This window comes from Callithrix jacchus, chromosome 9, assembly GCF_049354715.1.
Source record: "Callithrix jacchus isolate 240 chromosome 9, calJac240_pri, whole genome shotgun sequence".
NCBI classification, from domain to species: Eukaryota; Metazoa; Chordata; class Mammalia; order Primates; family Cebidae; genus Callithrix; species Callithrix jacchus.
In genome coordinates, this window is record NC_133510.1 from 30,086,396 (window position 1) to 30,112,834 (window position 26,439).

The window sequence follows — 26,439 nt, forward strand, 5'->3', positions numbered from 1 at the left end:
CCAAGTAGCTGAGATCACAGGTGGACAACCAGCTCATTTTTAGTAAGGACTGGGTTTTGCCATGTTGGCCAGGCTGATCTCGAACTCTCAAAGTGCTGTACAGGTATGAGCCACGGTGCCTGGCCTTTAATTTTTTGTAATGTATGCACTGAACGCATATTTAAAACCACTTTACATATTTTATCCTTCCCTTAAAGGTATTGACCTCTTGTTTGTCCTATTGTTAACAAATATATCTTCTGGTATTTTGTACACACTTACATACTTTTGAAATCTATTATATATAGTATGTCGTTTAAAGTAAGATTTTAACCTTTATGTTTTCCTCAAATAGCTAACAGGTATTCCATTACTATTTAATGAATAATCTCCACTTGTCTGATGGATTTATAATGCCTCTCTTCTGACATATTACATTTTTATTGATATAGGGCTATTTCTGGGATTCATATGCTATTCTAGAATCTGGCTGTTCTAGAGCCAATAAAACTCTCACTAAATTATTACATTGCTAATATGATTCCATCAATAAACCCAAACCCAAAACTAACTTAACAAGTACTGATATTTTAGAACAAATGTATTTCTATCTAGAATCATTCATTTAAGGATTCCTTTACATCTTTCAATAGTTTTTATGTTTTCTTTGATAGTTCCCATTATCTTTTTGTTAAGGGTATTACTAGACTTTTTTTTTTGTTGTTGTTGTTGTTGACATGGAGTCTTGCTCTGTTGCCCAGTCAAGTGCAGTGGCACAGTCTCTGTTCACTATAACCTCCATCTCCTGGGTTCAAGTGATTCTCATGCCTCAGCCTCCTGAATAGCTGGGACAACAGGCGTGTGCCACAACACCTGGCTAATTTTTGTATTTTTAGTAGTGATGGGGTTTCACCATGTTGGCCAGGCTGATCTTGACTCCTGACCTTAGGATATGGGCCCATCTCAAGCCTCCCCAAGTGCTGGGATTACAGACATGAGCCACCATGCCTGGCTGATATTTTATTTTGATTGTTGCTGTTGGAAAATTTTAGAATTCTTAATGCCTTCCATTTGGTCTTCAGGAACTGGAAAATCCTGACTCACTGATTTAAACAGACGAGGTGAAAAGAACTAGAAGAGCCACTGTGAACAGGTAAGGTATTTTGAACCTTGGGCTCCATGTGGTGGCTAAAATAGTTCTCTGGAAACATCTGCCTGTCTGTCTGTCTCTCTCTCTCTCTGAGACCATATAGTTTCCAAGCTCAGCGTTTAGCTTTCTCAACATTTAAAATTAGATATTAAAAAATTTGTTACATAATAAAAACAGTTTTAATCATTAAAAACATTTTTGTGATAGAATTACCCAGAAAAAGACAGCACTTGCACAGAGGGTTATCCGTAGACATTTTCCCCAGGCAGTAAAGGGAATGCGTTCTTCTTCCTAATTACAAAAACAAAAAAAGTTCAGTCAATCAAGGGATTACTGTAATAAAATTATTTTTCTCCTGCCTGGCCAATAAATCTTAGACTTAATGTAAAAAAAGTTAGTTTGCAAGCATAGTCTCATGACTCATAATTGCACTTTTTTGTTAACAACTTCAAAGTCACACATCACAAAACATATGCAGTGTTCATTTTAATACGTTTTTGGAAAAAGCAAGCATGAATAAGCTGTTTATCGGTCATGACCCAAACTCAGGAATCTGAGTGTCTGATGGTGCCAAGCTGTAAAGCTATACTCCTGAGCTTGTCTTAGGTTTTAGAAATTGCTGTGATAATAGCACAGAGCCCAGGCAGGGCAAAAAGTTTCACAGATGTCTGCAAATACCAGGTCTCCACTATGAATTTCTTGGTTGAGCTTTATATATTAACTTTGAATGATGATACATTTTTAGAGGATTTCCATTTTATAGTTTATAAGAATATATTTAAGTTCTTAGGAGTAGAAATCAACACTCTACATGATTTTCCTGGATTATAAGAGCAGCCTAATAATAGCTACAAATACTCACATAGTATTTAACTCTGTGCCTGGCACTATTCTACATAGCTTTTATACATTAACTCAATCCTTAGCTGCAATCATGAGGAAACAACTCTATTATTCCTGTTTTATAGATGAGGAAACTAAGGCGCAGAGAAGTTAACTAATTTGTTCAAGATCACCCAATTAGTAAGTTGCTGTGTTCAGACAGGAACTTTGGCATCAGAGACTTATCAAAGGGAGGGGATGTGGGCATCAAAAGTGAAAGGCGAAAAACCGTAAAGAAAAAGGAAGCTTCACTTGCAATGCTTTAACAAGGAACATTTCAAAGGAAATTTAACTTATAAGCTGGCAACTTTAACTATAAAATTGGCAGGTTTAAATAACCAAATTGTCTTTTCTTCAGTATTCTGCCCATGTTGCTGATATTATAAGATTTATTTAGTGCTCAAACAACTTTATAAACATGTAATTTTGTTTAAGTTTCAGCTTTCATTTCTGAATATACAGTCTTTCAACAACATATGCTTTGACCCTGTCCTCCCTAGTAAACAGCAGGAACTATTAATAATGGGGATTATTTGAAGCTTGTTACATTGTGAAAGACAAATGTCACTTTCTACTGGTAAGTGAACCTCATTTTCTCCCACCTGTACAAGGAAGAGGTTGAACTGTTCCCTCTAGTTCCTTTTAGTGCCAACATTTTGTAAATCTGTGATTCAATTTATAAAACCTATAGTTGGGAACATTTTCAGACATTCTTGGTAAAAGCATTTTCTTTCCAAGAGCTACTCGTATTCAGAACCTACTGTTCTTAGGTTGATGACTCCAAGTACAATCAAGCTCAAAGTTTTCTGTGTTGATAGAAGCAAGAATGCAGATGACTTAAAAATCATCTTTCAGGGGCTTTGGACTATTTATACAGAGAGAATATAATTTTATTTTTGGAGCAGTGGTAGCAGCAACAAATCTACCTTTCCAATCGCATAAAATACCTAGCACAGTACCTGAATGTAGTTGGACTTCAAAAAATATTTCCCTTCTTCCTTTCTCCAACTTTAGGATAAAAGCCTTTCTCCACATCCCAACCAGAAGGTGGAGCAGTGCCTGAGGCTTACTGCAGGTCTAGAATGAATAAGGGGCCAGAATAATTAAAGTATATGTGAAAAATTGAGAATCAACTATAAAATCTAATGCCTCTTTCCTTATACATCTGTCACAGTAAAAATTATCTTTTCGAATTTTTACTGTTTTTATGAAAGAAGGGACCCCATTTATCTCCTGTGTCTACTATTCTAAGCAGTGCTTCTTTACCTTGGCTGCACATTAGAATCACCAAAGGAGCTTTAAAAAAATCTGTGCTCTGAACACCTACAGGTTACTAAGTACCAGACTATGTAGTGATGGAACTAAGGCATCAATAATTTTTAAGCTCCCCCAAGTGATTCTAATGTGCAGCCAAGGAGGAGAACCATGGCATTAAGTAGACTAAACTGCATCTAAATACGACCCTCCTCACCTGAGTAATCTCATTTATCACTATGTGAGTACATCGTGCTTCATATTCTGGCCGGGCTTGTTCTTCCTGCTGTAACTCAACAGTGTCCCATTCATACTCAAGTTCTGCTTGGCGTCGCTTCCAAAACTCCAAAAACAAGGTAACTAATGAAGAGAAAGAACAGATGTGTGGATCTTCGATGATGACTGATGTTTCAGAAATCTGTACTGAATAATATTAATTATCCATTGTATTAGCCTGTTTTCACATTGCTATAAAGAACTACCTGGAGTGGGTAATTTATAAAGGAAAGATGTTTAATTGACTAACAGTCTGCATGGCTGGGAGGCCTCAGGAAAGGTACTCACCAGTCATGGTGGAAGCTGAAGGGGAAGCAAGGCACGTCTTATGTGGTGACAGGTCAGAGTGAGCAAGGGGGAAATCCCATGATCCAATCACCTCCCACTAGGCCCCTCCCTGACACATGCGGATTATAATTCAACATGAGATTTGGGTGGGGACACAGAGCCAAATAATATCATCCATAATACTACTGTATGTGGCAAATCAAATCTAAATTATAAAAAAGGGAAAAACATGATTTTGAAGAAAATGTTGGTAATTTACAACATTATGATATAGACTATAGATTCAGAGAAAGGCAATAATGTGATGGTCAGAAGACATGTGAGTATGTCTGACACTGAAGCACATGTCCCAGCACTTTATGGCCAACTAAACACAAATAATGATCATAGTTCCAAAGCAGCTCATGTTCCATCCTTCATCTGCTTTTTGCCACATCCTTCTCCTTGTACCCTGCCTTTCTTCCTAAGGGCCTAAAGGGGAAGAGGAACACTTTAGGATGTCCCAAATAAATTAATATTCATTCATATGGAAAACTGGTATTTTTCCTCAATCTTATGTAAAGTATGACTAAAATAATTTTTTAGGAATCATTTGTCAGAATTTTTAACTTCAAATACTAAATAAATAATTAAATGTTAATTGAAAACTGCAGTTTCGGGGTAAATCCCCTATGTCCTTCTAATCAGACAGCTAACCCTAAGTCCTTCCTATAAAGAAATTCTGTAATCACCACTGTTTTATCTACAAATATTCTTTGAGTGTCTATATTAGCTGGGAATAAAGAGAAAACAAGACACAGTCCCTGTTTCAAGGAGCTCCTAGATATATGGGAATTATACTATCTTTGAAGTGACAGGTAGAGTCGGTTATTAAGAGGGCTATGATAAAGGTAAGCACAGGTTGCTTTGGGCACACGGAGTAAGAACATCTAACTGGGTGTTTTGGGGAAGGCCATCCCAGAGGAGGGGACCACCGTGATGAGTCCTGAGATGCCTCAGAGCTAATCAAGTGAAGGTGGTGGTGGGTGGAACACTAAGGCCACCTGCCTCTAGGGAGCTGCAAATGCAGAGGCAATGAGGCCAGAGAGCCAGATACTTCCCCCAAACTGCAGATAATCTGGTAGCAAATAAAAGGTGGGATGAGGTGGGGCAGCCAGGTAAGAGCTCTGCAGGAGCACATCACAAAGGGTTTTGTATGCTTTGAAAGGAGTTTAGAGAGTTTCACGAACAGCTGGAGGAGACTTTGAAGGTAGTCAAGAGTGAGACTAGGGCCAGGGAGACCTACTGGCATGTACATGATGTGGTAGGATCCTCGGGTGATACTGAGCAGGCAGACAGATGGATGCAGAGATGACAGAAGGATGCTAGCCGGGTTTCTGGCTCAGGCAATATCCTAAATTCTAGTGGCATTCCTTGGAAATAGAAAGTGTGTTAAGAAGGTCAAGTGTGCGAGAGGAGACAACTGGTTTGGTTACGATCAGGAAGAAATGTCCAGTAGACAGGTACAAGTCTACAACATAGGAGGAAGATCTGGGCTGAGCTAGATTTTCATTGTTTTAAGTGGCAACCGGGGCAATAAGAGAATATTGCCCCGGTTGCCACTTAAAATCACTAAGTGTGGTGTAGGGTAGTAGTTCACATCCTAGCTGCATGTAAGAAGGACCAGGGAGCTTTTACAAAATACTGAACCCAGGTGCCACCCTGGAAATTATGATTTTTTGGTCTGAAATGGGGCCTGAGCATAGTTTGTTTTTTGTTGTTTTTAAGGTTTAATAAACAGTGAGGGTGGAGACTCACTGGAGTAGAGAGTGAATGAAAGAGAGCCAGAATGAAATCCTGCAGATACTGCAAACCCTGCAGCAGGCAGCCAGAGAGATGCACCTGTAAGGAGCATAAATCCAACATTCCCCAATGGCAAAGACAACTGAACATGTTTAAAGGAACTTACTTCCTAGTAATGTTTGTTTTGACTACTACTTTTCCAGGAACAGTAAGAGTAGAAATAACTTTAATATTGGAATCAGGATCAAATTGTTGAATGTTGTGTACAGCAGGTGATGGCCACTGAGAAATGACCAGATATTTGTGCTCCTGTCTCCGCCCATGGGGAAATGAAGTGAGTATTGGCTTCTTTGTCAATGGGATGGAAATCTAAAGGGCACTAGGTCCTTTTGTGGACTGAGCTGTGACTGGCTGGTCTTGCTGCCCAGCTGAGTCATGCTGGCCTCAGGTGGCAGATACTCCCCAAAGAGACCCTATTGGGAGGAATGAGTCACCCATGAGCCAACCCTCCTTAGGCTGCATATGAAGCAGCATAATATGCACCATCCCTTTACTAAAGCCCCCCGCCCCCGCAAGGCTCCAGATCTCCTTGATAACAGAAGACACCTCCATCAACAGAAGACCCTACTTTTTAATCTACCAAGAATCCTACTGCCAGTATTGCATATGCCCCGACCCCTGAAGCTCCCTTAGCTCTGTCTCCCACTCTGTAACTATGAAATCATTACAGTGGTCATGTGCATTCTTTCAGAAAGTACCCACTTTATTCCCTATGTCGACCCTTCTTCTGCCCTTCAAAATATTAATACATAGCACTTATGCATCCTTACCTATATCTGCTTCTAGGTCTACTGTCTATCATGCCCACTGAAATATCAGTGGGCATGTGCAGGGATTTGGTTTTGTTCATAGCAGAAGCACTAGCACATAGCAGGCACTTAATGAATGAATGCATTGAAACCATTCAAACTGAAGGAAACCGCCAGAAGCTGGAGGATCCCCACCACCTAGGGAATCCCATTCAGAGGTCCCAGCTGACTTCGACTGCTCACCTCTACACAACCATCCACTCTCCTTACTCCCAGCTATGCTAGTCTACTTGGGCCTTCAGTACCTCCTGTACAGATGTATCATGATTTATCGTGCTTTACAGATAGTGTTTTTGTTTTTGTCTTTTTATAAATTGAAGGTTTGTGGCAACCCCATGTTGAGCCTTTATCAATGCATTTTTCCAACAACATATACCCACTGTGTGTCTGTGCCACATTTTAGTAATTCTCACATTTCAAATTTTTCATCATTACTGTATCTATTATAGTGGTCTGTGATAAGTGATCTTTGATGTTACTATTGTAATTGTTTTGCGGCAACATGAAGTGCGCCCATATAAGACAGCAAAATTGACTGGGCACGATGGCTCACGCCTGTAATCCCAGCATGTTGGAAGACCAAGGCGGGCAGATCACCTGAGGTCAGGAGTTCAAGACCAGAGACCAGCCCGACCAACATGGAGAAACCCAGTACCCAGTCTCTACTAAAAAATACAAAATTAGCTGGGTGTGGTAGTGGATGCCTGTAATCCCAGCTACCCTGCAGGCTGAGGCAGGAGAGTCACTTGAACCCAGGAGGTGGAGGCTGCGCTGAGCCGAGACTGCACCACTGCACTCCAGCCTAGGCAATGAGAGCGAAACTCTGTCTCTCAAAACAAAAACAAAAACAGCAAAATTAACAAATGCATGTGTTCTGACCATTCCACTGATTGGCTATTCCCCCATCTCTCTGCCTCTCCTTTGCCCTCTCTATTCCCTGAGATACAACAATAGTAAAATTAGGCCAATTAATCATCCTACAATGGCTTCAAGGTGTTCAAGTGAAAGCAAGATGCACACATCTCTCACTTCAAAGGAAAACTAGAAATTATTAAGTTTAGCAAGGAAAGTGCATTGAAAGCTAGGCCTCTTGTGCCAAAGTTTGCCAAGCTGTGAGTGCAAAGGAAAAGTTCTTGAAGGATATCAAAAGTGCTACTCCAGTGAACACACAAATGATAAAAAAGTGAAACAACCCTATTGCTGATATGGAGAAAGTTTTAATGATCTGGATAGAAGACCAAACCAGCCATAATATTCCCTTAAACCAAAGCCTAATTCAGAGCAAGGCCAGAACTCTCTTCAATTCTATGAAGGTTGAGAGAGGTGAAGGAGCTGCAGAAGAAAAGTTTGAAGCTAACAGAGGTTGGCTCATGAGGTTTAAGGAAAGAAATCATCTCCATGGCATAGAAGTGCAATGAGAAGCAGCAAGTGCTAATGTGGAAGCGGCAGCAAGTTATCCAGAAGATCTAGCTAAGATCACTGATGAAGGTAGCTACACAACAGACTTTCAAGACAGATGAAACAGCCTCCCACTGGAAGAAGATGCCACCTGGGACTTTCACAGCTAGAGAGGAGAAGTCAACTCCTGGCTTCAAAACTTCCAAGGACAGGCTCACTCTCTTGTTAGGGGCTAATGCAGCTGGTGACTTCACATTGAACCCAATGCTCATATATTTTAAAAACCCTAGGGCCTTTAAGAATTATGTGAAATCTAATCTGCCTGTACTCTAAATGGAACAACAGAGCCTAGATGACAGCACCTCTGCTTATAACATGGTGTACTGAATTATTTTAAGCCCACTATTCAGAAAAAAATTATTCTTTTAAAAAATTACTGCTCATTGGCAATGCATCTGGTAACCCAAGAACTCTGATGGAGATGTACAGAGATTAATATCGTTTTCATGGCTATGAACACAATATCCATTCTGTAGCCCACAGATCAAGGAATCATTTCAACTCTCACATTTTATTATTTAAGAAATACATTTCATAAGGCTACAGCTGCCATAGATAGTAATTATTTGGCTAGATATTGGCAAAATAACCAGAAATCTTCTGGTAAAGATTCACCATTCTAGATGCCATTAAGAACATTTATAATGCATGGTAGGAGGTCAAGATGTCAGCATTAACAGGAGTTCAGGAGAAGTTGATTCCAACCCTCATGGATGACTTTAAGAGGTTCAAGACCTCAGTGGAGGAAGTCACTGCAGATGTGGTTTAAAGAGCAAGAGGAACTAGAAATGAAGCCTGAAGATGTGACTGAACTGCTATAGTGTCATGACCAAACTTGAAGGAATGAGAAGTTGCTTTTTATGGATCTGTAAAGAAAGTGGTTTCTTGAGATGGAATCTACCGGTGAAGATGGTGTCAGTATTGAAATGACAACAAAAGATTTAGGATAGTATACAAACTTAGTTGATAAAACTGTAGCAGGGTTTCAGAGGATTGACTCCAATTGTCAAAGAAGTTCTACTGTGGGTAAAATGCTATCACACAGCATTACATGCTACAGAGAAATATTTTGTGAAAAGAGTCCACTGATGTGGCAAACATCATTGTCTTATTTTAAGAAATTGCATAGCCACCCAAACCTTCAGCAACCATCCTCCTAATCAGTCAGCAGCCATCATCATCGAGGCAAGACCCTCCCTAGCTAAAAGATTAACACTCTCTAAAGGCTCAGATGACTTCAGCATTTTTAGTAATAAAGTACTAATTAAGGCATGAACTTTTCTTGACAATGCTATGCACCCTCACTGGACTACAGTATAGTTTAACCATAAGTTTGCACTAGGAAACAAAACATTTGTAAGGCTCCCTTTACCGCGATATTTGCTTTCTTGTGGTGGTCTGGAACCTAACCCACAGTGTCTCTGAGGTATTTCTGTACCCAGCAAGAGGCCAGGATAACCCCAGATGGAGAATATACCATGAAGCATTGACAGTTTACTGGTGAGATCAGGCTTTAGCATGACTGCAGGGAGGGGTCCAGGGTCAACATGCTGAAGGAATTATCACGTGTACTCTTCTACCTCACAGACAGCAAACATACTCTTCCAGCATAACAATTTTTAAAAGGATGTTGTGACTAAGCACATTAAAATCTTGTTGCACTTTGATACTTATAGGTATAAATAAAACAAACTGGTACTTATAAGCCTGTTAAAATTAGGCTAGAAGGCTGGTGGTTTCTTATTCCTGCAATAGAAAGAAGAGTACACACCTGTCACACGAAGTAGAACCAAAGAGACTAAACTGACATTTTCTAACCCATTCTCATTTTTTTCAAAGCACCAAACAAAATAATGCAATTATATCAGTAAAAAAACAAATATTTCTGCATCTTTCTAAAAGCTTGCTGCAAATTCATTAATATACACTGTATTTTGCCATCAATCTAAAGACTGATAATAGCCAAATTATGACAGAATTCTTATTCTACGCTTGTCACTTTCTGCATATGGGGCTTTAGGTAGTTGGCTTAGTGTCCCTGAGTGTCATCTTCATCTTTAAAATTGGAGTGTGACAGCCATTCATTTACTCAGAAACTATCTACTGTCTATCCAGTATCAACAGGAGATAATTCATGAAAATATTCTTACCATATCTCACAAAGAGCAACATAAGAATTCTAGTCGGTGCTTTAAGGGAAGAACAGTGGATGCCCTCTTCCCTTCTCCCTGAACTTGAACATAAGGAGTAAAAATGCTTCTGGCTACCAAATCCTGAACTATAGGAAACAGTTCTGCCTAGAAAGTGATAGGACTGCAATGCAAGCAAGACATGGCCTGGTGAGAAATAATGAGCTATTAGCAAATCCTTGAAGGGAAACCCCTGGGAGACGGAGCAATGAGCAAGTGTTTTAGTTCCTTGTTTCACTCAGCCACAGATTCTTCAGGGTCTATGGAAGGCACTGCTAACCTAGTAGTCACCCTGTGTTGGAGTACTCCTGCAGCGTATCAGTGCTAACTCACAATGCTGTGTGTTTTAGATTGAGGGCACAGGCCCTGGGTGACTGTGCATGATCACAGACAGGAATTTATGTTCTGTATCTTTTGCTCTCTACACCTGCAATAAGATAACTGACGGAACTCCAGCAGGAAGCACTGCATTTCTGTTCTCTGGCAAACCAGAGGTGCTACTTGATTAGACACAGTTAAAAATCTTATATCAACATATAATGAGAAAAAAAGGTTGTCTGGAACTTGGGGATCATTAACAGCTCTTCCTCTTAATCAGGATATTATTATATCAAACAAAATATACATCAGATGAAGAAGATGCCCATATGCATAAAAAGGTTTCAGAGCAGTAAAGTGGTGGTGGTGTCATATCCTGCAGTGTCTAAAGACAAGACCCACTGTGGTAGACAGGAATGTTTTGGTTGCTCTAAGAGTCTGCTGCTGGCCGGGCATGGTGGCTCATGCCTGTAATCCCAGCACTTTGGGAGGCCGAGGCAGGTGGATCACGAGGTCGAGATCGAGACCATCCTGGTCAACATGGTGAAACCCCGTCTCTACTAAAAACACAAAAAATTAGCTGGGCACAGTGGCACGTGCCTGTAATCCCAGCTACTCAGGAGGCTGAGGCAGGATAACTGCCTGAACCCAGGAGGCGGAGGTTGCGGTGAGCCGAGATCGCACCATTGCACTCCAGCCTGGGTAAACAAGAGTGAAACTCTGGATCAAAAAAAAAAAAAGAGTTTGCTGTTGAAAGTCTAGGATGTTTTAAAAGGCCTCAAAACTATTCAGGCCTTTTAACCCACAGAGGCAGAGATGTCAGATTAACTTTCTTGGCCTTTATTGTAACTTTTTTTTCTTTTTTGAGACAGAGTCTGGCTCTGTTGCCCAGGCTGGAGTGTAGTGATGTGATCTCAGATCACTGCAATCTCTGCCTCCCAGATTCAAGTGATTCTCGTGCCTCAGCCTCCCAAGTAGTTGGGATTCCAGGTGTGCACCATCACACCTGGCTAATTTTTGTATTTTTAGTAGAGGTAGGGTTTCACCATGTTGGCCAGGCTCCTCTCAAACTCCTGACCTCAAGTGATCCACCTGCCTCAGCCTCAAAGTACGGGGATTACAGGCATGAGCCACTGTGCCCAGCTGTTTATTGCAACTACCTAACTCAAGGGCTAGAAACTCTCTTGGGTTTTTAGGGTTTCAGATCTGATTTTTTTTAATGTCTGTCAGAGGCATTTGTATGTCACTTATGTCAGAAACTGCATTGAATGGAGTCGGGGTGGTGGTAGTAGGAGCTGCATTATTTTACTGGTGTGGACCCAGCAGAAGCAGCACAGGTCTGGAACTAACAGTCACAACAGCTGTTTTCTGATCCCCAACTGCAGCTAGTCAGGCTTCCTGATTCCCCAGGTCCTTAGTGAGCCAGATGACTGGTGGAAATAACTAGGCCTAGTTTAGAACTCACCCCCCAAAAGTGAAAATTAAACATTGCAGTCATGCAGCCAAGAGTCTGATTCAGGGAGAATCAGGTGTAAGTAGGCAAGATGCAACAAGGAAGGGAGTGGGCAGGATGTGTTTAGAACTTTTACTTCAACCATGGGTTGGTGTTCAGGACTCTATGAATCAGTATGAACAAGTGGTGTGCTTAATCTTAAAAGGATGGACATTTTTTAAATAAGTATGTGATTTGTATTATATTGATTACAAAAGGTTTTCTATTCTCAACTTTTATAATTTCTAGGGAATAGAACAATACTCTAAGTGCCATATGCATCTGAGCACAAAACAGATGCCGCAGGAGCATGATGGTGGTGATTTAACTAACTTCACATGAGGCTGTCACCTGTTGGTTCTGCAATTCCAGACTTTCTATAAAGTGGTTCATAGCAGTGGTTCTCAAAGCAGAAGTAACAAGGAAAGCCACACAAAGCACCTAAAATGTTTGTCATATATATCCTTAAGGATATACATATGACACTATAGGCAATGCTAAAATATTTTCTGCATTCTAAAATCAGAAAAAAATCAGCAGCCAATGTGTAAGTCAGTTCTATAACCATGGCGTAGTTAATGATCAGACAAGGGAAGGCTGGCTAAGAAATTTAGACAAGGGAGGCTTGTCTTTCCAGTGTGAAAATTAACATTTTTTTTTTTGCTTTATTTCAGATAGCTTCTTTAATTGGGGCTATCAACATCCATTATTTTATGGAGTTCAGTAGATGTGTTAGAATGCTATACATTATGATTCAATGCTGAGAGTACAGTTAGGATAATAGTTAAGAGTGCTGACCCAGCCGGGCGCAGTGGCTCACGCCTGTAATCCCAACACTTTGGGAGGCCAAGCCAGGCAGATCACAAGGTCAGGAGTTCAAGACCATCCTGGCCAACATAGTGAAACCCTGCCTCTACTAAAAATAGAAAAGATTAGCCGGGCCTGGGGACGGGCACCTGTAACCCCACTTACTCAGGAGGCTGAGGCAGGAGAATCACTTGAACCCAGGAGGCAGAGGTTGCAGTGAGCCGAGACTGCATCATTACACTCCACCCCGGGAGGCAGTGTAAGACTCTGTCTCAAAAAAAAAAAAAAAGTGCTGACCCATGTGTTCAGCACCTAAGCTCTTACTTTAAAAACAAATTGATGTATTTTACAATGGAGGAGCACAGAGGATCTTAATACATAAATCCAACCTTTATTCTTCTATGTATCAAATATTAGTCAGAGTTTGGTCTCTAGCCAAAACATGCTAAACGGCTGAATGCCAATGTAACTGATTGGGACATTTGGCCACCTTACAGTGCACTTTATCTATTGAGCAGCAACTAATATCTCTAAAAAGTGAACAAAATCAGATTGTCTGTTCTATGATCCATTTGATAATTTTTCATAGGCACAATCACTACCAAAGAGAAATACTGCTGAGGACACCGTAAATAACTGATTCTGTGAGTTACATATGTTGATGTGTCATCCTTTCAAGAATAAGAGACTTGGTTCAGTCTTTTCCTCTGCCTTCCTATAACCTGAATTCTGTTGTTCTTCACACTTATACAATGAAATTGGACATGCATTTAATTTTGAAAATGGAAATTTTTCTTCCATGTTAGAACATTCAGATCAGTTAAACATTTAAAGTTTGCATTTATTTTTATTATTATTATTTTTTGAGATAGAGTTTTGCTCTTGTTACCCAGGCTGGAGTGCAATGGCGCGATCTTGGCTCACCGCAACCTCCGTCTTCTGGGTTCAAGCAATTCTCCTGCCTCAGCCTCCCGAGTAGCTGGGACTACAGGCATGCGCCACCATGCCCAGCTAATTTTTGTATTTTTAGTAGAGACGGGGTTTCACCTTGTTGACCAGGATGGTCTCGATCTCTTGACCTCATGATCCACCCGCCTCGGCCTCCCAAAGTGCTGGGATTATAGGCGTGAGCCACCCTGCCCGGCCTTAAAGTTTGCATTTAAAGAAAACTATAATTGCCTCATTGTATTAATGATGCTATCCAAAGTAAATAGTATAGTGTTAAAGTTCCCATATGGGAATTAATTATATCCTGTAGGAACATATCTATTCTAGTTAGTAAATAGTTTATTATTATGAGTAGCAGATACTTATTAAATAACCACTCATACAGAAGTGTTTGAGGAAGAAAGCTCACCCATAATCACTGTGTTGCTGCTTCCTCCGGACCCCCACCCCCATAAAAGTTAGATTGTATCACGCTGTGGGGGCTGTTGCAATAATGGCTTCCAATGAATCTTGCCTCCTACATCCAAGCCACTGAGTAGCGCTCCCACCTGCCCACATTGATTCTGGTTTGGCCACATGACTTACTTTGGCTGATGTGACATTAGCTAATGTGAGGCAACCATAGCCTTAAAAATGCATATGCACTGGGGCTTGTCCTTTCTTCTCTTTGGAACTCTGAAACCAACAATCCTGGGCTAGCCTATTTGAAGATGAGAGACCAAGTGGAGCAGAGAAGCCTTCCCAGCTGAGCCCCACAGACCAAACCAGGTTTCTAGTTGCCAGATCTCCTATCCCCAGTGGAGCTGCCAGCTTACTAGAGTCAGCTGAGCCAGCCCAGCCTGAAGAACCTCTCAGTTGACCCAGAGAATGATGAGAAATAATCAACATGAGAAATAAAGTTTGTTGCTTTAAGTCACTATATTTTGATGCAGATTTTAATATAGTAAAAGCTAAGTGATACAATGTCCTCAGTTATAAATGAAATCCTAGGGGAGTTGATAGCCTACATAAAACTGCATAATACTATCATATTGAGTACATGAAAAAAATGAAAAACAACTTACCCCATACTCCCATAAATACTGCAAAGATGAGGGTTCCAAAACTGTCAAAGATGCACAATTTCTGGAAAATATAAATGACATATAAATAAGTCATATCCTCCACTTATTAGGATTCAGTAAAGATGAAATACTTTGTCTATTCTACAGGCTGAAGTTCTTTTTAAAGCTGATGCCTAGTTTAATAAACATATCTACTATATACTTACAGATGAAATTTGATTCTTTTAAAAGCAAACAGTCTTTGCTGTATTAACCAGTGTATTTTCCAATGGAGCTTTGCACATCGCAATAAGGAAACAGGTATACTTCTTGGAATTCCACTGAGTTTAAAGCCTCTATTGAGCTTGAATAACAGCCTCTTATGAGCTGTCATATTGGATTTGAGGAAGTAGTGTTGCTCTAGGAATACGATGACCCCTAAGCAACTTTTAGATTTATGATTTACATTTTATCATCATCTCACCCCAGTCAGAGAGTAAGTTTCAGGATTCCTGTTTTTCCTGTTAAGAGACATACAAAGCTGAGGTTTATCTCGAGGTGGCTCTCCTCCAGGAGAGCTCTGTTTTTCAAACCCAATGATGGCTTTTCTAGTATCACTGACAGAGGCTTCTATTGGAATAGGATGCACAGTAACACTGTAATGTTACTGTTATTTACAGTAACATTACAATGAATATAATGATCATGAATGATAAATAACATATCTGGCAAAGGAGGCTTTATTCACGAGTTCTGCTAAGTTTTATCTCTTTGCTAGTATGAAAGTAGCCTATCTCCCTCTATGAGTTCCTGGAAAATATTTTAATTAGTTACTAATTTTTCATTAGTGAGCATTTTTACATTTTCTAAAAAAAATACTATAATAAAAAAAGTGACAAGCATTTTATATCTACTCTATGACAGATCATATAAAAAGTAAAGACAGGGACTGGGTAGAAAAAGAAGCTATAGGTTAAAAACAAACCAAAAAAAAACCCCACTACCACCACCACCACCAACAAAAATACTCTCTTCAAGTGTTAAAGAAAATTCAAAGCTGGTTCGAAGTAGAAAGTCTACTTTGTTTTAGGTGATTTTTTTGGGTTGCTCTTTATACTTATGTAAAGTGGATAAAGCTTCATCTATGTAAAGACATTAGTTATTTTCATAAAAGTATAACTACATTTCTCATCCATCTGATTTTCAAGGCCCCCTCAATCATCCACATTGATTGTGATGAGAAAGCAGGCACAATCCTAAATTGTCTGTCATCCAATTATTCTTCTCAGACATTTCAAAGAAAACAGAATGAATGCATGACAGCTCTGGGGAACAAGGCTTTCCACCTACTCCTCCAGTCCAGGGATTCCACAGATCACATATTTCAAATCTTTCAGCTTTGAATCTTACGTAACCGTCTTCCCCAAGTTAACTTTTAATGTATCCTTTATTGTAAAATTATGATTAAAAAACGTCTCATAAAAAAACAGTTCTGCATGTTTTAATGCTATTATTGAAGATTCTGTCCAATGCCACTTCCATTTTAGGAATCGATGTAATCTTCTCAGTATTTGACAACACTCTGCTTGCTTTGACATTTCTGCCCACCTACTCCAAAAAGAAAATCCCACCTTTGAATTCTTAGCTCTACTCTGTTGAGAAAAAGTGAACGGGAAAGCATCTGTCAGTGCTAGAGGAAAGAATGGGAGCATTAAGAAAGAGCAAGTGTACTGCCAATGTCAAGATCACCCCAGCTGCCTTGTTCAAGGCGAGGGACATGCCTAGCACTCCTATGAGGGGGAGTTAGGCCTGGATGAAGTTTCTATTCTTGCCACATTGTGAGAATCCTGGACCCCTGAGAAAGAATAAGATGGCTGACTTCTTTGCTCTGTTCCACGAACTATGTAAAAACAGGAAGTAAGGGGAAAAGGAAGCAAGGAGCTTACTTGGTAAAGCCTAGCTTAGCTTGCTTGGCAGAATGGCACAGAGAGGGCAAGACAGCTGTGTTAAGAACAGTCTGAATTAGCATACTGCTTTAGTCACATAGAGCAGGAAAGAAAAAAAAGCTGCGTATGTAGGCATAATGATTTTAAGCAGATAAACCAATTAGAATGTTGGGGGGAAAATGACAATTTGTTATGCTTGCTTCCTGCAAAGTGGCAAAATCAAAATTTTATAACTAAATGTGTTTCTATGAACAAAATATTAGAACTTACCATATTTACCTTTTATCCTGCCAGCTAGAAAGCTAAGAATCTTATTCAATAATCACAAAAACAGTATGAACACTTATTTTCATAATTGTTTCCTAATTTCCTTGCTCCTGGTTTTATATTTCTATTTTTAATTTTTCAAAAGGTAAGCATATCTGTAAACTAGTGAGTACTCTCTTTCCAAAAGAAAGACTTATACATGAATATATAAATAAGTGTATGAAGGAAAAAAATAATTTGCAAACAGAAAAGCCAGAAAAAGTGCTCTTTTTCTTTTCTAACTTTTTTTTTCATTTCAGCCTCTTACTCACATTCTTTTATGTTTCCTTCCCTCTATAAATCACTCTGAAAAGACTCAAGGGATCCTTCAGAAAACTGGAATCAAATTAAAGATTCATTTTTTTCTCAAAACAATGAAAAAATGCCCATAGGGGCATATTTGAAAGTCATGTGCTTAAGGATGAGTAGGTGGAGCAGAATAAAGAAGAGGTGGGTGTGGGGAGTGTGAAGGAGAATGAAAATGAAACTTCCACTTGCACCTTTGTAGATGCATCTGCCTTAAAGCCAGTGCATTGGGATGTAGCTAACTACTGCACTGCAGTCTGAGTCAGCATCACTAGAAGCAGCTTCCCTCTTACTAGCTTCAAGTCTTTTACTCTATGTGATCTATGACAGATATTTATAGAATTTGTGTTGGTTTGGGAGAGGGGGCTTAATTTCTAAATTAAGTGTAAAAATCCATCTGTTGACAACACTCGGCAATCAGCTTAACTAAGTAGTGAAACAATTTTTCAAACATAGAGCTGGATCTGAGTAAAGTGCTTGTACCGTCAGCTGGCAAAGAATATGTTAATGGAGAGAAATGAAGATTTGTTATAAATTTCTGACTTTTCCAGTTACTAGGTGGTTGACTTTGGGCAGATTGTGTGATCTCCCAGATCTCCAGTATTTTACTCTGTAAAATGGAGATAATGCCTATTCTGCCTATCTCATAGGGTTGTTGTATGTGTCAAAAGTGATAACCACAAGAACTATGCAAAGTATGAAACAGAAAGTGTCATCACTATAATAGTAATACATTCTGTTAAAATTGGACTTACATGGAGTAGGCTACAATGTTCTAGAACCACTAATGATTCCTAAACTCTCATGGCAGAACAAGGGGATAGACAGAACATCACTGGGGGAAAGCTTATGTCAGAACTGTAAGAAAAATGCTCTGAAGTAAGCTGACCATCTTTCTTTCTGTCCAGAGTTTCTAGCCTGCTTTCAGTAAGCTCCCTCCATTCTTGATGCTCATCCTAAACCTCCCAAATTTTAAGAAGTCATAAAGCTCAGGACAATCTGCATGTATAAGGAGAGCCAAATGTGTTTTCGGGCAATGTTTTAAGACAAATACCTTTTATCACATACATAAAACCCTTCTCGTGTGTAGTTATAGTCTAAATCTGACCATCAGGGTCTTTAAAATCTAAGCATAGTTTTAGCATATGTTGAAAGGGGAAAAACAGAAGTACAGATTTCAGGTTTCCTCTTACTTCAATTAAGAAAAATACTTACATAGGTTGAGTATCACAAATCCAAAGCTTTTTAAGTACTGACATAATGTTCAAAGAAAATGCTCAAGGCAGCATTTCAGATTTTGGATTTTTGGTTTAAGTATGGTCAACCAGTAAAGCTAAGGCAAATACTCCAAACTCCAAAATCCAAAACAGTTTGGATCCCAAGCATTTCAGATAAAGAATACTCAACCTGGGGGGAGGACTCAAGATGGCGCTGTGAGAACAACCCAGGATTGAACCTCTCACTGGATGCGCGGAGAGGGTGAGTCAGGGATGCATTTCCAGACAGATCTTAGTTGCCCACAGAACGGGGAAATTCCCAGGTATAAAAGAGACGCGGGATGCCAGGCAGAGGAGCTCCACACAAAAGCGCACTGTTACGGGTGCCCTGATGAACCGGCAAACTGAGACCTGGGAGGGCTAAACTTGAGACTGAACGGGACTTGGGCAGTGAGCCAGCCCAGGAAATCCCAGGGACAAAACGTTTGGGCTAGCGCAGTGCGATAAACAAAACGGTGATTCCAAACCCTCACGGTGAGGAGGTTTTCTTAAAGCGCAGCTCCGCGGGGGAGGGGCGTCCGCCATTACCGAGGCAATCAGCCCCCACTGAGGTACACGGCCATTGCTGACGCAGCCTGCCGTTCCCAAGGTAACCCGGTACAACAGAGAGACTCCGCTACAGGGCGTAACCTGTGGCAACAGGGCAGAGACCGTGGCAACAGGGCGGAGACTGCAGCAGAAGGGCAGAGCCTGCAGCAACAGGGTGAACCTCACACCAGCAGGGCGGAGCCTCGGCAGGCAAATACTGATTTGACTGCCTCCTAGCTGGGCAGGACAGCGAGGCGGACACTCACAAGGAAAGCCTCAACCCCCTCCCCAGGCAGAGCATCTAAGAAAAAAAGGTTTTTTTTCAGCCTATCAGACCTGAATGAACAACAGCTCAGCAATTGAGCTCCTCCAAAGTACAGACTGTCTCTTCAAGCAGCTCCCTGACCCCTCTATATCCAAAAGACTGACATTTGGCAGGCATCATTCTGGGACAAAGATAGCAGAAAAAGAAACTGGTAGCATCCCTCGCTTTTCCGCAGCTGCTATAGGTGCACCCCAGACAAGCAGGGCCTGGAGTGGACCTCAGCAGTCATACAGTGAAGGGGCTACACTGGTAGAAGGAAAACCAAGTAACAGAAATACTTCATCACCAACAATCTGGGTGTCCACTCAGAGACCCAATCGAAAAGTCAGCAACTACGCAGACGACAAGTGGATAAATCCACAAAGATGGGAAGAAAACAGCGCAAAAAGGAGGAAAACACCTGAAAACAGAACACCTTGCCTCCTAGAAAGGACCAAAACTCCTTACCAGCAAGGGAACAAAGCTGGACGAAGAATGACTGTGATGAAATGATGGATTTAGACTTCAGAAGGTGGATAATGAGAAACTTTTGTGAGCTAAAAGAACATGTATTAAATCAATGCAAAGAAACTAAGAACCTTGAAAAAAAATATGAAAAATGATTTGAGGAAATGATAACAAGAATGGATAACTTAGAGAGGAATATGAATGAATTAAAGGAGCTGAAAACACAATACGAGAACTTCGCGAAGCGTGCACAAGTTTCAATAGCCGAATTGACCAAGCAGAAGAAAGAATATGTGAAGTCGAAGATCAACTCAATGAAATAAAACGAGAAACCAAGATCAGAGAAAAAAGTGCAAGAAGGAATGAACAAAGTCTCCATGAAATGTGGGACTATGTGAAAAGACCTAACCTACGTTTGATAGGTGTACCAGAAGGGGACGAAGAGAATGAATCCAAGCTGGAAAATACTCTTCAGGACATCATCCAGGAAAATTTCCCCCACCTAGCAAGACAGGCCAACACTCAAATACAGGAAATACAGAGACCACCACAAAGATATTCCACAAGAAGAGCAACCCCAAGGCACATAATCGTAAGATTCAACAAGGCTGAAATAAAGGAGAAAATACTAAGGGCAGCTAGAGAGAAAGGTTGGGTCACCCACAAAGAGAAGCCCATCAGACTCACAGCAGATCTCTCGGCAGAAACACTACAAGCCAGAAGAGAGTGGGGGCCAATATTCAACATTCTTAAAGAAAAGAACTTTCAACCCAGAATTTTATATCCAGCCAAACTGAGCTTCAGAAGTGAAGGAAAAATAAAATCCTTTACGAACAAGCAAGTACTCAGAGATTTTGTCACCACCAGGCCTGCTTTACAAAAGCTCCTGAAAGAGGCACTACACATAGAAAGGAACAACCAGTACCAGCCATTCCAAAATCACACTAAATGCTAAAGAGCATCAACATAATGAAGAATCTACAACAACTAAAGGGCAATACAGCCACTTAGCATCAAAATGGCAGTATCAAATTCACACATAACAATATTAACCCTAAATGTAAATGGACTAAATGCACCAATCAAAAGACACAGACTGGCAAATTGGATAAAACTCCAAAACCTATCAGTGTGCTGTATCCAGGAAACCCATCTCACATGCAAGGATACACAAAGGCTCAAAATAAAGGGATGGAGGAAGATTTACCAAGCAAATGGAGAGCAAAAAAAAGCAGGAGTTGCAATTCTCATGTCTGATAAAATAGACTTTAAAGCAACAAAGATCGAAAGAGACAAAGAAGGCCATTACATAATGGTAAAAGGATCGATACAACAAGAAGAGCTAACGATCCTAAACATATATGGGCACAATGCAGAAGCACCCAGATACATAAGGCAAGTTCTTAATGACTTACAAAGAGACTTAGACTCCCACACAATAATAGTGGGAGACTTTAACACTCCACTGTCAATATTAGACAGATCAATCAGACAGAAAATCAACAAGGATATCCAGGGCTTGAACTCAGACCTGGAGCAAGCAAACCTAATAGACATTTATAGAACTCTCCACCCCAAATCCACAGAATATACATTCTTCTCAGCACCACATCACACCTACTCTAAAATTGACCACATAATTGGAAGTAAAGCACTGCTCAGCAAATGCAAAACAACTGAAATCATAACAAACAGCCTCTTAGACCACAGTTCAATCAAGTTAGAACTCAGAATTCAGAAACCAACCCAGAACCGCACAGCTTCATGGAAACTGAACAACTGGCTCTTGAATGTTGACTGGGTAAAGAAGGAAATGAAGGCAGAAATAAAGAAGTTCTTCGAAACCAATGAGAACGAAGACACAACATGCCAGAATCTCTGGGCAACATTTAAAGCAGTCTCTAGAGGAAAGTATATAGCAATAAGTGCCCATATGAGGAGAATGGAGAGATCCAAAATTTACACCCTATCGTCAAAATTGAAAGAGCTAGAGGAGCAAGATCAGAAAAACTCAAAACCCAGAAGAAGACAAGAAATAACTAATATCAGAGCTGAGCTGAAGGAGATTGAGACACGAAAAACCCTTCAAAAAATCAATAAATCCAAGAGCTGGTTTTTTGAAAAGATCAACAAAATAGACAGACCACTAGCCAGATTGATTAAAAATAAGAGAGAGAACAACCAAATAGATGCAATAAAAAATGATAAAGGGGAAATCACCACAGATTCCACAGAAATTCAAACCATCATCAGAGAATATTACAAACAACTCTATGCACATAACTAGTAAACCTGGAAGAAATGGATAAATTCCTGGACTCCTGTGTCCTCCCAAGGCGAAACCAGGAGGAAGCTGAAACTATGAATAGACCAATAACAAGGGCAGAAGTCGAGGCAGCAATTAAGAGCCTACCACACAAAAAAAGCCCAGGTCCAGACGGGTTCACAGCCAAATTCTACCAGACACACAAAGAGGAGCTGGTACCATTCCTTCTAAAACTATTCCAAACAATCCAAAAAGAGAGAATCCTTCCCAAATCATTTTATGAGACCAACATCATCCTGATACCAAAACCCGGCAGAGACCCAACAAGAAAAGAAAACTTCAGGCCAATATCCATGATGAACATAGATGCAAAAATCTTCAATAAAATATTGGCAAGCCGATTGCAACAGCAAATCAAAAAACTTATTCATCATGATCAAGTAGGATTCATCCCGGGGATGCAAGGCTGGTTCAACATACACAAGTCTATCAACGTAATTCACCACATAAAGAGAACCAAAAAAAAAAACCACATGATTATCTCAATTGACGCAGAGAAGGCATTTGACAAAATTCAACAGCCCTTTAGGCTAAAAACCCTCAATAAACTCGGTATCGATGGAACGTATCTCAAAGTAATAAAAGCTATTTATGACAAACCAACAGCCAATATCATACTGAATGGGCAAAAACTGGAAGCATTCCCTTTGAAATCCAGCACTAGACAAGGATGCCCTCTTTCACCACTCCTATTCAATATAGTTCTGGAAGTTCTAGCCAGAGCAATCAGGCAAGAAAAAGAAATAAAGGGTATTCAAATAGGAAAGGTGGAAGCCAATTTGTCTCTATTTGCAGACGACATGATAGTATACCTAGAAGACCCCATTGCCTCAGCCCAAAAACTCCTGAAACTGATAAGCAACTTCAGCAAAGTCTCAGGATATAAAATCAAGGTGCAAAAATCACAAGCATTCCTCTACACCAATAACAGACTTAAAGAGAGCCAAATCAAGAACGAACTGCCATTCACAATTGCTACAAAAAGAATAAAATACCTTGGAATACAACTCACAAGGAACGTAAGGGACCTCTTCAAGGAGAACTACAAACCACTGCTCAACGAAATCAGAGAGGACACAAACAGATGGAGAAACATTCCATGTTCATGGTTAGGAAGAATTAATGTTGTGAAAATGGCTATACTGCCCAAAGTAATTTACAGAATCAATGCTATCCCCATCAAGCTACCATTGACTTTCTTCACAGAACTGGAAAAAACCACCATGAACTTCATATGGAACCAAAAGAGAGCCCGCATAGCCAAATCAATTCTAAGCAAAAAGAACACAGCGGGGGGCATCACACTACTGGATTTCAAACTATACTACAAGGCTACAGTAATCAAAACAGCATGGTAGTGGTACCAAAACAGAGATATAGACCAATGGAACAAAACAGAGGCACCGGAGGCAACACAACATATTTACAACTATACAATCTTTGATAAACCTGACAAAAACAAGCAATGGGGAAAGGATTCTCTGTTTAACAAATGCTGTTGGGAAAACTGGCTAGCCATGTGCAGAAAGCAGAAACTGGACCCCTTCCTGACACCTTACACTAAAATTAACTCCAGATCGATTAAAGACTTAAACATAAGACCTGGCACCATAAAAACCCTAGAAGGAAATCTAGGCAAAACTATCCAGGACATAAGAGTAGGCAAGGACTTCATGAACAAAACACCAAAAGCATTGGCAACAAAAGCCAAAATAGACAAATGGGACCTAATGAAACTCCACAGCTTCTGCACGGCAAAAGAAACAGTCACTAGAGTGAATCGGCAACCAACAGAATGGGAAAATATGTTTGCAGTTTACCCATCTGACAAAGGGCTGAGATCCAGAATTTACAAAGAACTCAAACAGATTTACAGGAAAAAAACAAGCCCATCAAAAGTGGGCAAAAAATATGAACAGACACTTTACGAAAGAAGACATATATGAGGCCAACAGTCATATGAAAAAATGCTCATCGTCACTGGTCATCAGAGAGATGCAAATCAAAACCACATTGAGATACCATCTCACGCCAGTTAGAATGGCGATCATTAAAACATCTGGAGACAACAGATGCTGGAGAGATGTGAAGAAAAAGAAACACTTGTACACTGTTCGTGGGAGTGTAAATTAGTTCAACCATTGTGGAAGACAGTGTGGCGATTCCTCAAGGCCTTAGAAATAGAAATTTCATTGGACCCAGCAATCCCATTACTGGGTATATATCCAAAAGACTATAAATTGTTCTACTATAAGGACACACGTACACGAATATTCACTGCAGCACTGTTTACAATAGCAAAGACCTGGAATCAACCAAAATGCCCATTGATGATAGACTGGATTGGGAAAATATGGCACATATACACCATGGAATATTATGCAGCAATCAGAAATGATGAGTTTGTGTCATTTGTAGGGACATGGATGAATCTGGAGAACATCATCCTCAGCAAACTGACACAAGAACAGAAAATGAAACACCGCATATTCTCACTCATAGGCGGGTGATGAAAAATGAGAACACATGGACACAGGGAGGGGAGTACTAAACACTGGGGTTTATTGGGGGGAAAAGGGGAGGGCCAGTGGGAGGGGGAGGTGGGGAGGGATAGCCTGGGGAGAAATGCCAAATGTGGGTGAAGGGGAGAAAGGAAACAAAGCACACTGCCATGTGTGTACCTACGCAACTGTCTTGCATGATCTGCTCATGTACCCGAAAACCTAAAATGCAATAAAAAATTAAAAAAAAAAAGATTGTGATAATTCATATGAAAACTTAAAAAAAAAAAATACTCAACCTGTAGTAGTAAATCCATTAAAAAGTATTTATTTATAAGATAAAACGGGTTTGAGAATTCTGCTTTCATTACTTGAAATACTCAAATAGTTTAGATTCCACTATTACCTCACTGACACTCCATGAGATTTTATCTAAGGTCTTAAATCACTATTTTATTATTTGTAAAAGAGGAATGAAACATTTTATATTAATGTCCAGAATGTTTGAAAGATTAGTTGAAAAATATACAGTATCTATGTTATATCTAAATTATTGTTAGAAGAAAAAAATCTTTCATTAGGTATAAATATTGGGAATAGCAAAAATTACCTTTGAAGACTCGCAAGTAATATTGAGTTTCCAGAATGGACAATGCTTATCACACTGAGGACACATTATGATCTTGCCGCCAATATCAGGATGACAAACTTCTTTGCTAAAAAGAGAGAAATAAAACTTAATTTAAAAACATTTGATCAATTCAAAGCAGGGTGATAAAATCCAATATCCATTCATAATAAGAAACAAAACTAATCTTGTAAAACTAGAAACAGAAGTAAACTTCATTAACCTGATAAAGGCTTGTTACATAAAACTCATTAAAAAATCATACTAAATAGTAAAATGCTGAAAGTATTTTCTTTAGATCAGGAATAAAGCAAAAGATTCTGCTATCACTGTTTCCGTTCAGCTGGAGGTCTCTGCCAGCATCGTATGTCAAGTAAAATAAGGCCATAAGGATGGGCCAGGAAAAACAGAACTGTTATTACTAACAGATTACATGATTATCTATATAGATGACTCAATAGAGCCTAAAGATAAATTATTAGAATTAATAAGTTGAGTAAAGGCCAGGTGCAGTGGCTGACACCTATATAAAAATTGACTTATACCAGAGCTGGCTAAGCAAATCCCAGCACTTTGGGAGTCTGAGGCGGGTGGATCACTTGAGGTCAAGAGTTCAAGACCAGCTGGCCAACATGGCAAACCCCTCCTCTACTGGAAAAAAAAAAAATTAGCTGAGCATGGTGATGCACACCTGTAATTCCAGCTGCTCAGGAGGCTGAGGAAAGAGAATTGCTTGAACCTGAGAGGTTGAGACTGCAGTGTGCTGAGATCATGCCACTGCACTCCAGCCTGGATGACAGAGTAACACACTGTCTTAGAAACCAAAACAAAAATAAATTGAGTAAAGTTTTCTGGACACAAAATCAGTTTTCTGGACACAAAATATACACAGGGACACAAAAAGGATTATGTTCCCATATACCTGCAATCATTAAGGAATAATACTTTTTTTGTTTGTTTTTTGGATTTTTTTTTTTTGAGACAGAGTCTTGCTCTGCTGCCAGGCTGGAGTGCAGTGGCGTGATGTAGGCTCACTGCAACCTCTGACTCCCTGGTTCAAATGATTCTCCTGCCTCAGCCTCTTGAGTAGCTGAGATTACAGGTATGCACCGTC

The 26,439-nt window shown here is 39.9% G+C and overlaps 1 protein-coding gene across 9 annotated transcripts in view; it reads right to left on the reverse strand.

The window, feature by feature from the left end:
- The window catches only part of ANO6 (anoctamin 6), a 209,952-nt gene that overhangs the window by 34,756 nt on the left and 148,757 nt on the right, over positions 1 to 26,439 (reverse strand). For all 9 annotated transcript variants that reach the window (XM_002807084.7, XM_009003603.5, XM_054238149.2 and 6 more), the window contains 4 exons: positions 25,308 to 25,413; positions 14,757 to 14,817; positions 3,483 to 3,625; positions 1,343 to 1,420 (listed from right to left, as the gene is read on the reverse strand). In XM_002807084.7, the coding sequence (XP_002807130.2) occupies positions 1,343 to 1,420; positions 3,483 to 3,625; positions 14,757 to 14,817; positions 25,308 to 25,413 (388 nt within the window). The remainder of the gene's footprint in view (positions 1 to 1,342; positions 1,421 to 3,482; positions 3,626 to 14,756; positions 14,818 to 25,307; positions 25,414 to 26,439) is intronic.